General features: G+C 41.9%; 1 protein-coding gene across 1 annotated transcript in view; it reads left to right on the plus strand.

Annotated features, from left to right (window-relative positions):
- The window catches only part of LOC130040366 (E3 ubiquitin-protein ligase TRIM38-like), a 30,055-nt gene that overhangs the window by 1,419 nt on the left and 15,001 nt on the right, over positions 1-13,635 (plus strand). Inside the window, exons 2-3 of the mRNA XM_056132417.1 lie at positions 2,726-3,149; positions 10,193-10,288. Of these exons, the coding sequence (XP_055988392.1) occupies positions 2,742-3,149; positions 10,193-10,288 (504 nt within the window). The 5' untranslated portion in view covers positions 2,726-2,741. The remainder of the gene's footprint in view (positions 1-2,725; positions 3,150-10,192; positions 10,289-13,635) is intronic.

A 13,635-nucleotide genomic window follows, 5' to 3' on the forward strand; every position in this document is an offset into this window, starting at 1 on the left:
TTCACAGGACAAAATCTCATATAGGGGTTCCAGCACTCTAAGATTTCTACGAGATCTGCCCATGGGCACGACTCCATCTAAGGGCATTTTTCTTTTTCCTTTCCTTTGCTAGTAATCCATTGAAATAATCACAATAAATTTACTTTTCAATAATAGTTCTAGTCATTTTGTTTGAATACATAGCACAGCAGTAGGGCGTTTGCCTTACAAGCGGCCAACATGGCCAACCCGAGTTCAATTCCTCTACCCCTCTTGGAGAGCCCGGCTAGCTACCGACAGTATCTCGCCTGCACAGCAGAGCCTGGCAAGCTCCCCGTGACGTATTCAATATGCCAAACACAGTGACAACAAGTCTCATGATGGAGACGTTACTGGGCCCGCTTGAGCAAATCGATGAACAACGGGAGGACCGTGATACCATGATATTACGCTTAAAGGGTAGCTCTTCTGGGAACATCTCACTACAAATCCCAGATTGCAGTCCTCAGGCCAAGTTAGTTTTTCCTGACCCCAACAGGGCTTTTATTCAATTACTTCTTTTTGGGGTCATATCAGAGTTTTTTTCATGATTGTGCTCTCAACTCACTATATGTACATCTTATGGCATTTAGCCAGTCCCTTCTGGAAGCCACAATAGCTTATGGCTTGCCCTGGGTTCATCCAAAGACCTTGCTGGGACCTCTCTTTTGGGATATTAGGAATTAGGGCAACTGAGGTTTAAGTGAGGTAAATATGATAGATACCCATGAGTAAATATTATTCAGAGTCATTTAACTCCTATATTACAGAAGCATGGCATTAACTATCTTCCTGTGTCTATACAAAAAAGACTTTGACCTAAAACCAACTAGGCAAAGAATATAAAGAAAAGAGAACAGCAATATTTCACTTATATATACAAAATCCAGAGCCTCCAGAAGACTTGACCTACAGGTTACAGGGTCTGATTTAGAGACATTTTAGCTGAACAGTTAGGGGAAAAGGAGCACAAAGGAGAGGTCAAAAATAAACAGCGTATTGGGAGTGCCCCAGTGAGCATGTCTATAACTTGGTAGCATTTTGGTGGGTGTAACTCAATAAACCTAAGTACCTTGCAATAGGAGAAAGGACAAACCCATCTACTTCTTAAAATGCTTAGGACTATAATTCAGCAAAACGGACAGTAACTCTTCCAACCTCTGACCTGTTGATTACTAGTGAGTTTTCATGAGAAAGGCATGGTGGTGCATTGGGTGCCTGAGAACCATTCCCCCGCCTGGCCCACGGGGACAGACGGACTGAGGACCTGGGGAATGGATGTACAAGGCCCCAGGTTCCTGGCTGGTCTGTAGTCAGTTTATTTCTCTCTCCTCCCCAGCGTAGTCCAATCTCTCTCCTTAAAGCACAATTGTGGTCATCGTCTTGGTTGTACTCATCATAGTTCCATCATCCTAGTCTCCTCAAAGTCCTCTCCTTAGTATATCCTTCCTAGCCTCGTCATAGTTTCATAGTCCTCTATTTCCAGTCATCGTCTTTCTAGTACATGTCCTTCTCCTCTCTATTTCTATATAAACAGATTTATATAGAAACAACCATGAAGGGTAGAGATACACAAAGGTGGGGTTGAACATTGTCATAACAGCAAACAGAGGTAAAGTCACTCCTTCGGGGAAGTTCTAGGGGATTACCTCAAGGACAAACTCTCACCTGAGTGGTCAGCACTTCAGATTACTAGAAAATTACTATGAGATCTGTTCAAGGGTAGATTCCTTCCAGGGTGTATTGCTTTCTCCTTTTCTCAACGAGTAATCCATTTAAACAATCATAGTAAATTTATTTCTTATAATATTTCTAGTCACTTTGTAAGAACACAGTAAAAGGTATATTAAGTTTAAGATTAGCTCTTCCTGGGGACATCTCGCCATATAATCCAGACCACAGTCTTCAGGCCAGGTTAGTCTTCTCTAACCCCAGCAGGATCCTTATGCAATTACATCTTTTTGGGTCATGATAGAGTTTGTTCCATGACCAGGTTCTTAACTTATTATACTTATGGTGTTTAGCATGTCCTCTTTCGATGCCAGGGTAGCATACGGGTTGCCATGGGTCTCTCCAGTCCCTTCGTCAGGACCCTACTTTTGGAGTGGTAGGAACTAAAGGTAACTGAGGCTTAAGTCAAGTTAGTATGGATGCCTAGGAGTAAATATTTTGGAGTCAATTAACTCCCATATTACAAAGCATAGCATGAACTATCTTCCTGTGTCTATACAAAAAAGGACATATCTAAATAAACCATGCAAAGGACATATAAGAAAAAGAAAAGCAACATGGGATTATTAGTGCTTGACGGAATTGAGTGTGTCTCAGGGGCACTGTTATGGGAGTAATTCAATAAACCTAAGCTCCCTGTGAGAGGAGCAAGGACAACCCAATGTTATCCAACACTGGTCTACTATGTTACCACATACTCAAACAAATAATAACTCAAATGCTGTTAATGGAATGAAGGAACAAAATATTATGGTTTATTCCATTTTTATTATACTCCATTTAAGGGACCATATGTGATTATGAGCACTATCTTTCACAACATCTCCACATGAAATGAATCTTCTCAATCCTAATCCATATCTCTCTTAGAGAGATTTCAAGTTTTGAGGAGGCACAGAAACTCACGTGAGGTATATTTCTGACACACTGGAAAATTCTGGTTGCTTCATCTCTGCCACTTGATCCCACATTGCAGCATTTCCGGAAAAGCCATGGCCTCAGCTACAGTTATCAAGAAGTTAATGGAGGACATTACCTGCCCCATCTGCCTCGAGCCGCTGACTGAGCCCGTGAGCATCGACTGTGAGCACATCTACTGCCGCGTGTGCATAGTGGGCCTTATTGAGAACCAAAACTCTGAAACATCGTCTCTGGGGACATTTCATTGTCCCCAGTGTCGGAAACCTTTTAAAAGTGATAGTCTCCGGCCCAACAAGAAGCTGGCAACTATCATTGAAACCTTTAAGGAAATGGATCAGAACATGTGTGATGAACATGGAGAGAAGCTCGCCCTGTTCTGTGAAAGTGATGGTCAGCTCATCTGTTGGCACTGTGAGAAGACACCAAGACACAAAGGACATCTCACTGCTCTTGTTGAAGATGCTTGTCGAAGATACAGGGTGAGTGGGGGGACAAGAAAGTTCCTAAAAATCTCATCGGATAGTGCTCTGAAACCTTATTTACTTATTTATTTGACAGAACTTATTTTCATTGTAGCATATCCTTCAAATGTTCTCTGTCACTCACTGCAAAGGTGAGTTGTCACAACAGTCTCACTAAGAAAATGCTGAACTCCATCTACATCCATCCATTCATTGATCAAACTTCCCCTTCTAGTTCCTCAAGGTTTCCCCCCTTGGTCAGAATCCAAGTGCTGGTGTTTCTTTTGCCTTACTCAGTTTCTTTATATTGAATGTTTGAGGGACATCACCTGGAATTTGTATACCTCTTTCTGAATTATTTTGTCTATAATTATACCTCCACTCCATCCAAGTTGTCACAAATGGGAATGTTTTTAACTTTAAACTTTCCTGTTTTATAACTAAGTAGGATCCTATTGTGTGAATATACCATATCTTCCTTGTGAACCATTTTATCATTGGGTACTTGTGTTTTTTTTTTATCCTTAGTATTTTAAATAGCAATGTATTGAATAGGTGTGGCTCTATCCTTGAGCTAGGGCTTTGTATTCTTTGGATAGATACATAGAATTAATTCTAGATCATATTGTAAGTATAGACCTTAGTTGACCAAGTAAACATCTTCTGACCCTTTGTAATGATTTTCATAGAACCAATCCAGTTTTTACTCTGACAAAAAAATGTATGAATGTTTCATGTTCTACAGAAAATCACCAAAATTGTCATACCTGGTGTATGTGATATAAACTGTTCTTATATCTCTGAGTGGTTTCTGATAGTAGTTCTGAATTGTATTTTTTTCAGTCATATGATAAGTGATAGTGAGCAATTTTCTATGCCTGTTGACAGTCTATGTTTTCTTTAGAGTAATCTGCATTTTGGAACCAGAGAGATTGTACAAGAGGAAAGGTATTTGCCTTTCTAACTTTGCTTCAAATTCGAGACATCTTATATTGTCACTCAAGCACCACCAGAAGTGATTCCTGAGAACAGAGTCAATTGAAATTCCTGAGCACTTATGAGTGCCCTCTGGAAAAAGAGATAGAGAGATAGAAATAGAAAAAGAAAGAGAGAGAAATGTGTATTCACTTATTTGGCTTTTTTTGTTTATCTTTGATAATGGTATTTGGGGGTTTTATGATTTTTTACAAACCTTGGTTATTGACTTCCTGTTAGATATATGAGATATAGTTTCCCTCTCTTCATATGATAACTTTTTGTTTCACTGATATTTTCTCTATCTTGTAAAACGTTCTTTTTATTTCCATGTACTCTCAAGTAATTATTGCTTATTTATCTTTGTTTCCCTGGTTATTGAATCAACTCTTCAAACTTATTGCTGAAGCCATGCTACAATTTTTTCATGTATATTCCTCTCTGTATTTGTGGTTTTATGTCTTATGTCTAAGTTTTTAGTTATATTTTCAGCTAATTTTTGTGTATGGTATGAGAATCAGTCATTTCATGTTTTTATAAATGGATACTCAGTTTCCCCAGCATTGTCTAAGGCCATACTACCCTGGCACCCGATCTCGCCAGTTTCCCCAGCAGTATGAGTTGAAGAGACTTTCCTTTCTACATTATGCAATTTTGTATTATCCTTTATCACAAGTAACCAGATTTGTATGGCTTTATTTCTGTGTTTTTGGTTTTATTCCATTTATGTTTGTGTGTGTGTGTGTGTGTCCATGTGTGTTCACGCATGTGCAAGCCCTCCAGGATCTTGTGTGAGTCCTACAAATTTTCAGTTGTTATTTTCTTTCTTTTAAAAATGCTGTTGGGTACCAGGAGGTTTACTCCCTGGCTTGGAGGCCAGTGCACATGCTAGGGGAAAAAGCAGCTTAGATAGAGAAGGGAGCACCAAATAAAGGGTGTTGGGAGGATCCTCCCAGGATGGAAGATGCATGCTGAAAGTAGACTATAGATCGAACATGCCACTCAATGCCTCTTTTGCAAACCACAGCACCCAAAAGGAGAGAGAGAACAAAAGGGAATGCCCTGCCACAGAAGCAGGGTGAGATGAAGGGCGGGGAGGGATACTGGGATCATTAGTGGTGGAGAATGGGTCCTGGTGGAAGGATGAGTACTCGATCATTGTATAACTGAAACCCAAGCACTGAAATTTGTAAGTCTACAACTGTACCTCATGGTGTTTCACTAATAAAAAAAATAAATAAAATTATCTTAAATTTTAAAAAAATAAATAATAAAAATACTATTGGAGTTTTAATAGAGATTGCATAGAATCTTTCAATTATTTTCTGCAATTTATCCAGTTAATCAGTGTTAATTTTTCTACAGATATAGTGGAAACGTCTTTGCATTTTTTGTATTTATCTTCTATTATTTCTCAGATCAGTGTATTAATAGACTTTTGGCAGGTCTTTACTTCTTGTTTTTAACTTTTTGAAATATTTGAGTTTGGGCAACAGCTGGTGATGCTCAGGAATTACTCCTGGTTCTGCATTCAGATTTCTCCTGGGAGTTCTCAGGAGACCTTATGGGATGCCAGAGATCAAAATCAGGTCAGCCTTGCATAAGGCAAGCACCCTACCAGCTATAATTCCTCCAACCCCTAAAGAATTCTTTTCAAGCTTGTCACAGAACTGGTTTCAAGGCTATAAATTCCCTAAGCTCTTGCCTGTCCATGATGCTCTGTATGGTTCCTTCTAATCTGAATGATAATCTAGCTGGGTAGAGTACTCTTGGGGAAGTTTTCATTTCAGTTAGTTTTTGTACTACATCCCTCCATTCTCTCTGGCTCATAGAGACTGATTTGAAAAATCTGTTGTACTTCTTATAGGTTTTCCTATGTATGGAACTTGCTTTTTTATCTTGCTGATTTCAATATTTTGTCTCTATCATCAGAATTTATCATTCAGTATAATGTGTCTTGTACTTTTCCTGGTTGAGTATGGTCATCTGGGAACCCTGGATCTTATTGCCTGTATTCTTCAACTCTGGGAAATTCTCATCGATGATTTTTTTAAAGTATTTTTCTTCACGAAATTTGCTTTCAGGGACATTGGTGATTCTTATATTGTTCCTCTCAAACTCCTCCTATATTTCCCTGGTATGGCTTATTTCTTTTTTTACTAGTTTCAACCTAGAATTTTCATCCTCCACATCTTGGAACTTCTTCATCTTTTACTAGCTGCAGTTATTCTGCTGTTCAAAGCTCCCATTGCTGTTCAGAGTTTCTATATATTAACTTACCATGATCTTCATTTCTGCCATTTCTTCTGATTGCAGTAGTCTTCTCATTTCAAGTCTTTCTTATGCTTTGTTGATTATGTTTGCCATCATTTCTTTGAGCTTATTAAACAACTTCATCATGTGTCACTAAAGTTACTGTCTGAGGATTTCCTGAGCTGGTTGGTCATGTTTGTGCCTGCCCTCGGTGATATTGTTTTCACTCGGTGAACTTGGTGGGTGTGGAGGCTACTGGGACCTAGGCAGAAAGGAAGGTTCTGCCTCCCTTTCCAGAGTAGGTCCAAGAATATAAGCAAAAGACTGGTCTCACCTGGAATGGTAGCAATGCCAGTAGAAGTTCAGAAATGGTCCCTAGCAATTTTTCTATTCTTTTATAACTGAGCATTATTTTCACAGAAGAATGTTGACCCTTGTCATTTGATTTCTTTATGTCTACTGAAAAAATATTGCATGATTCTTATTTTTCTGTTACTGTGATATAGTATGTTTCTACACTTTCATATATCTAACAGTCCTTGGAATCCAAAATCAGACTGACAAGTCATGATATATGATGGTAACAGTGTACTCTATTGAATTGGTTTTGCTAAATTACATTGAGGATTTTTAGACAACAAGTCTCATAAAGGAGATGTTACTGGGCCCGCTTGAGCAACTCGATGAACAATGGGAGGACAGTGCTACAACACTCACACTTAGTGATGTATATATATATATATATATATATATAATATTGGTCTATAATATTATCTTTATATTTTATTCTTGTCTCCTTTTGGTATTAGGTAGTGCTTTACTCAGAAATTGTGCATGAAAGCTCATTATTTTCTTCCTTATATTAGTAGAATTTCAGAGGGTAAAGAATATTTTTGAATGTTATATAGAGCTCACCAATGAAAGTTCTGGCCATGAAATTTTCCTTGGAATGGAATTTTTACTTTCATTTTTGATCTGCACCTAAAATGTTCAGGGCTTCCTCCTGACTATGTGCTGAAGCATCACTCCTGACTGTACTCAGGCACCATATGCAGAGTCAGGGTCAAACCAGGTTCAGTTGTTTAGAAAGTAAATGGTCTCACTTCTGGCCTTCCAGACTTGTTTGAAATTCCGTCTCAAATTCCTTATTTATCTTTGTTTCCCTGGTTATTGAATCAACTCTTCAAACTTATTGCTGAAGCCATGCTACAATTTTTTCATGTATATTCCTCTCTGTATTTGTGGTTTTATGTCTTATGTCTAAGTTTTTAGTTATATTTTCAGCTAATTTTTGTGCATGGTATGTGAATCAGTCATTTCACGTTTTTATAAATGGATACTCAGTTTCCATTTAACACCCCTGGAAAACTACCTTCAGTAAGGGACCAAACAGAGAGCGCCCCCAGCCCAACTACAGTTATGTTAGTATTATCTACTGATATCATTCCAGCACATTCAAGGTAGAGGATCACCCTCATTGGAAAACAGTGAGGGGCCTAGAGCCATAGTACAGCCTCTAGGGCACCAGCCTAGCACGTGGCAAACTGAGTCATGATATATGATATGATCCGTGGCATGCCATATCTCTCCCAACGCACTGTCAGGCGTTATTTATTCCTGAGAGAAGAAGCAGGAGTAACCCTGGAGCATTGCCAGGTTTGACCCAGAAGGCAAAACAACAAACAATTGACATCTGCCTGGTATGCTTTGATGGTGGAAAAGTCATCAAAGAGAGGTGAAAAGATAGGGTCTCCTACACTCAAGACTGATGACAAGGGCAGAGATAAGAAAGATTGATTGGTACCATGCCCAGGCCATGGTGTGAGTGCAGAGAAAGATAGGTGAAGACACAAGAGTAGAATTTAGACCTTCAACCTTGATCAGTTGAGGCTATTAATCATATCTCAAAGGAGTACTGGGAACTGAATTTTTTTTGTTAGTTTACTGAGGACATAAGTTGACATGAAAAGACCATTCTGTCTCAAAAAAAAAAAGGGCCACCAATTTCTAAAATTCATTTTATTCCCACAAGTACAGGGAAGGGACATAGTTAAATCAAGACTTAGAGGGCTGGGGCTGGAGCAGTAGCACAGCGAGTAGGACATTAATTTGCCTTGCACGTGGCAGACCCAGGTTCGATTCCCAGCATGCCATATGATCCTCCGAGCACCACCAGGAGTAATTCCTGAGTGCATGAGCCAGGAGTAACCGCTGTGTATCGCCGAGTGTGACCCAAATTGCAAAAAAAAAAAAAAAAAAAAAAAAGACTTAGAGGGCTGGTTAACTATTTAGAAATGAACTTCTGTATATGAAGTCCAGTGAGGGGTTTATATTAACATACAAGCAAAGTTATGTATGAAGGCTGCCTTGAACTTTGGTGGAATAACAGAGTGGACACTTTCCGGCTGTCTCTTTCCTTAATCCTATGTGGAATCGAGGAATTATGTTGACCCCTTGAACAAGCTTCTGAACCCCATACAAATAATTGATTTTACAACACAGAATTTTTTTATTTTAATGTAGGAGTATTGCTATTTATTCAGCCATTGATTAGGCTATTGAATTTTTCATGAACTCCACCTTACTTTTTTTTTATAAATTTATTTATTGAATCACCGTGAGAGCAGTTACAAAGCTTTCCGGTTTAAGTCTCGGTCATACAATGATGAAACACCCGTCCCTTCACCAGTGCCCATTCTCCACCACCAAATCCCCAGTATACCCCCATCCCATACCTTCCCCCTACCTGTAGGGCAGATGGTTTCCACATTACTCTCTCTCTCTCTCTACTTTGATTACATTCAATATTTCAACACCAGACCCACCATTATTATTTGGGATTTTACCCCAACACTCAGATCTGCCGAGAAGTCAACCATAGACTATTTGTTTTCTATTGCTGGTTATGAATAACATATGATGTTATGAATAACACATGACATTATGAATATGATTTTGGAATTCTGAAATTTTAACAATTAAATCTTGAGGGATTTCTACCAAAACCTGCTGGGTTCTGAGATTTGTTCCTGAATCTCTGGGGTCATGGCCATTAAGCAGCTTGATCAGGAGCCAGAAAGACCATTTGTGGGCGGCGACTAGGAGTCTCTTTGGGGTGGGGAGGAAAGGGCCGGCTCCACACCCATCTCGTGAGGCCCTGCATGTCTCATCACTGTGGGCCCAAACCTGACTGTCCAATGGCCACTAGAGCATGGCGGCCACTAAGCCGCCAAAAAGCAGCAGGCGACAGGACACCACCCTTCCCCCACTGGGGTGGCCCAGTCCCGGTAACCTACTCAGGGACCAGACACATTTCTGCCAAAAACCGCTGGGTTCTGAGATTAGTCTCTGGGATGATGGCCATTAAGCAGTTTGATCAGGAAGCAGAGAGACCTAGCCTCCAATTATATAGCTGAGCTGGAGGTGGTTTGTCGGTGTGTCTCCCACATACCTAACTTTTGGCCATTTACTTTCTTGGTAAACTTGGCCCCAAGTGTTAGGGTCCAGCCAAAGGCACAGCAGCAATTTTGGGGTATCTAGAAGTCTGAAAGCACAATCAGGCTGCTCATGCACTTGCTTTCCAGGTACAGATTGACCTGCTGGCGGCACCATACCCCAGACAACACTTCACAGAAGTTATGTGAAGCATCTTACTAGTTTTGCAGATTGCCATGGAGATCAACTGTGTTACTGGACTGATTATTCTTTCTCTCAGCCTGTAAGGGCTCAACAAATACTCAATGTCATTCTAATTGTCTGAAAGCCTATGATTTCTGTTAGATGTTGTGAAGAATTCTCCAACTGAATAAACTAAAACCCAATTTTTCTCACAGAAACAGCTCCAGGAAGTGGTGACAAAGCTGGAACAGAGAGAATTTAAATATATGCGGCAGAAGCTAGGCACAACTCGGCAAAAAAGTATTTTGGAGGTGAGATTTTGAAGCTTCTTGTGGTCAAACTATATGCCATCATCTTGTCTAGGAGTAAGTATTGCTTGGTGTAAGCACTATGAGGGTTTACTACTCAATAAATGGTCCAGATTGTTAAAAGTAAGGTAGACACTCAGACTTTTCCCAAGAGGCTGTGTGCATTCGCAGCAGTGGCCACATTTCCTCCCACCCGTGACCCTCCAGGTCTGTGACTGGGGCGGCAACTGTTTCCCTGCTCTCCTCAGTGCCCCAGCGGGCCTCTCAGGTCACATTCAGTGTCACTTGATCATTTGACTTCTCGTTAATCATCGATTTGTTCGAGCAGGCGCCCGTAATGTCTCCATTTGTCCCTGTCGCGTGCTAGTGTAGCCCAATGGCGTCTGTTCGTTCTAGGAACACAAAGAGCCTCAAACTAATCGTTCATGGTCTTGAGGAAGAAGTCTGACCATCTGGTAGGTGGGCAGTCACGCGGTCTTTTGACATCCCGTGGAATCCAGTCGGTAACAGCTCTAGTCCAGCGGTCGTCTCTAAATCTCATTACATGACCAGCCCATCTGATTTTTGACGCCTTGGCAACGAGACAGCATCCCTGATTCTTGATCGTCAATGGAGGTCGAAACTCTGGATTCTTTCTCTCATTTGAGTGAAATGTGATACTCCAAGCATAGCTGTTTCAATTCCTCTTTGGGAGACCCGAATAACATTCTCATCCTGTTTGCATAGGGCCCAGGTCTCTGAGGTGTATGTTAATGCAAGAAGAACAGTGGAATCAAAGAGATGTTCCTGGAGCCAGAGGTTCTTCGTTCTCTTAGCTATTTCTTCGATGCTCTTGAAGGCGTTCCAAGCCGCTCTCTTCCTCCTGTGCAGCTCGGGTGCCAGGTCATTTGTCATGTTGACCTCTCGACCTAGGTACACATAGCTGTTGCATTCGGAGATGGTCGTTCCGTTGAGAGCGAATGGGGCGTCAGGAACAAGGCTGTTTCTCATAAACATTGTCTTCATAAGATTCAGCTGTAGTCCGACCTTTCCACACTCACGGTCGAAGTCGGCCAGCATTTGTGCCACTTGGCTAATGTTTGGTGTTATTAAAACAATATCGTCAGCAAAGCGGAGGTGGTGTAGTTGTCAACCATCTATCTTCACTCCCATTCCTTCCCATTCCAGTCATCGCATGATGTTCTCAAAGGTGGCACTGAAGAGTGTGGCCTGCATATTTAAAGGGTTGTTTTCAAGGAGCAGTTCTTAATTTTGATAAAGTCCATTTTACGATTGTATACCTATGTGTTATGTCCTTTGTGAAAGGACATATAGACACCCTGAATAAACATGAAAGGAAGCGGGGGGGGGGGGGGGGAAGTAATGTAGAAAGCACCATTTCTTTTTTGGCTTTAGTTACATGTATTTATTAATTTTTGCTGCAAACACTCAACCTTGTGATAGAAATTATTTAGGATTCCCAATATCTGAATTGGAGAAGTAGAAATATTACAGCAGACCTAGGAATTTCCTTGACAGGATTCAAATTCTCAGACTTTGAAGGTATCTTCCCTTATGAAGCCTCGACTGCATTATTTTGATGCACTTTCCACAGTGCAGCACCTGACACTCAAGTTTTTCAGTCTCAGAGACCAACTATTTGTGGACAGTTAGAAAGAGATTCATTCTTAGAAAGAGATTCATCCAGAAGAGTTGTTTAACTTAATGAGACTGTTAATATAGAGGACCAGTACTACTACGAGAACATACAAAAGACAAGTACAGAATTTGGTCTCTAGTTCAGTGATTAACCAGATTCCCTATGCATGGAAACATAATTTTCTATGGATATATTGATATAGTGTATAAGTCTAAAATATTGTCACACAGGCCATCTTTACAGCATACAGCCAAAGAGAAGGGCCACATGGAGGGCAGGGATCCACAGCTCCCGAAGGGAAAAAAAAAAAAAAAAACAGGTTCCAAAAAGAGCCTAGGTCATCGGGAAGTCCCAGATGGGGTAGGTACTGCATCCCGCCTCCCTCAGATGGAACCCCAGTGACCAGAAGCCTCTACAAGCACAGCTCGAGTATGCGGGAACTAGGACTTTTCCTCAAATCTGCCGGAATTACAACTCCCAGGTAACCTCTGATTCCGGAAGTCACGCCCACAGCCCGCCCCCCAGCGCCATCTTTACAGCATACAGCCAAAGAGAAGGGCCACATGGAGGGCGGGGATCCACAGCTCCCGAAGGGAAAAAAAAAAAACAGGTTCCAAAAAGAGCCAAGATCATCGGGAAGTCCCAGATGGGGTAGGTACCGCATTCCGCCTCCCCCAGATGGAACCCCGGTGACCAGAAGCCTCTACAAGCACAGCTCGAGTATGCGGGAACTAGGACTTTTCCTCAAATCTGCCGGGACTAGAGCTGCCAGGTAACCTCTGATTCTGGAAGTCACGCCCACAGCCCGCCCCCCAGCGCCATCTTTACAGCATACAGCCGGAAGAGAAGGGCCACATGGAGGGCGGGACCCACAGCTCCCGGAGAAAAAGAAAAAAACAGGTTCCAAAAAGAGCCTAGGTCATCGGGAAGTCCCAGATGGGGTAGGTACCGCATCCCGCCTCCCTCAGATGGAACCCCAGTGACCAGAAGCCTCTACAAGCACAGCTCGAGTATGCGGGAACTAGGACTTTTCCTCAAATCTGCCGGGACTAGAGCTGCCAGGTAACCTCTGATTCTGGAAGTCACGCCCACAGCCCGCCCCCCAGCGCCATCTTTACAGCATACAGCCAAAGAGAAGGGCCACATGGAGGGCGGGGATCCACAGCTCCCGAAGGGAAAAAAAAAAAAAACAGGTTCCAAAAAGAGCCGAGATCATCGGGAAGTCCCAGATGGGGTAGGTACCGCATTCCGCCTCCCCCAGATGGAACCCCGGTGACCAGAAGCCTCTACAAGCACAGCTCGAGTATGCGGGAACTAGGACTTTTCCTCAAATCTGCCGGGACTAGAGCTGCCAGGTAACCTCTGATTCTGGAAGTCACGCCCACAGCCCGCCCCCCAGCGCCATCTTTACAGCATACAGCCAAAGAGAAGGGCCACATGGAGGGCGGGGATCCACAGCTCCCGAAGGGGAAAAAAAAAAACAGGTTCCAAAAAGAGCCGAGATCATCGGGAAGTCCCAGATGGGGTAGGTACCGCATTCCGCCTCCCCCAGATGGAACCCCGGTGACCAGAAGCCTCTACAAGCACAGCTCGAGTATGCGGGAACTAGGACTTTTCCTCCAAGCGGCCGCGCGACATCTCTCTATATACAAAGTGATCCATGGGAAGTAAACCACCCAACGTTTCTCCCTGAAAATCAGAGTTAAGTTTG

Source organism: Sorex fumeus, unplaced genomic scaffold (genome assembly GCF_029834395.1).
Source record: "Sorex fumeus unplaced genomic scaffold, SorFum_2.1 ptg000094l, whole genome shotgun sequence".
Classification (NCBI taxonomy): Eukaryota; Metazoa; Chordata; class Mammalia; order Eulipotyphla; family Soricidae; genus Sorex; species Sorex fumeus.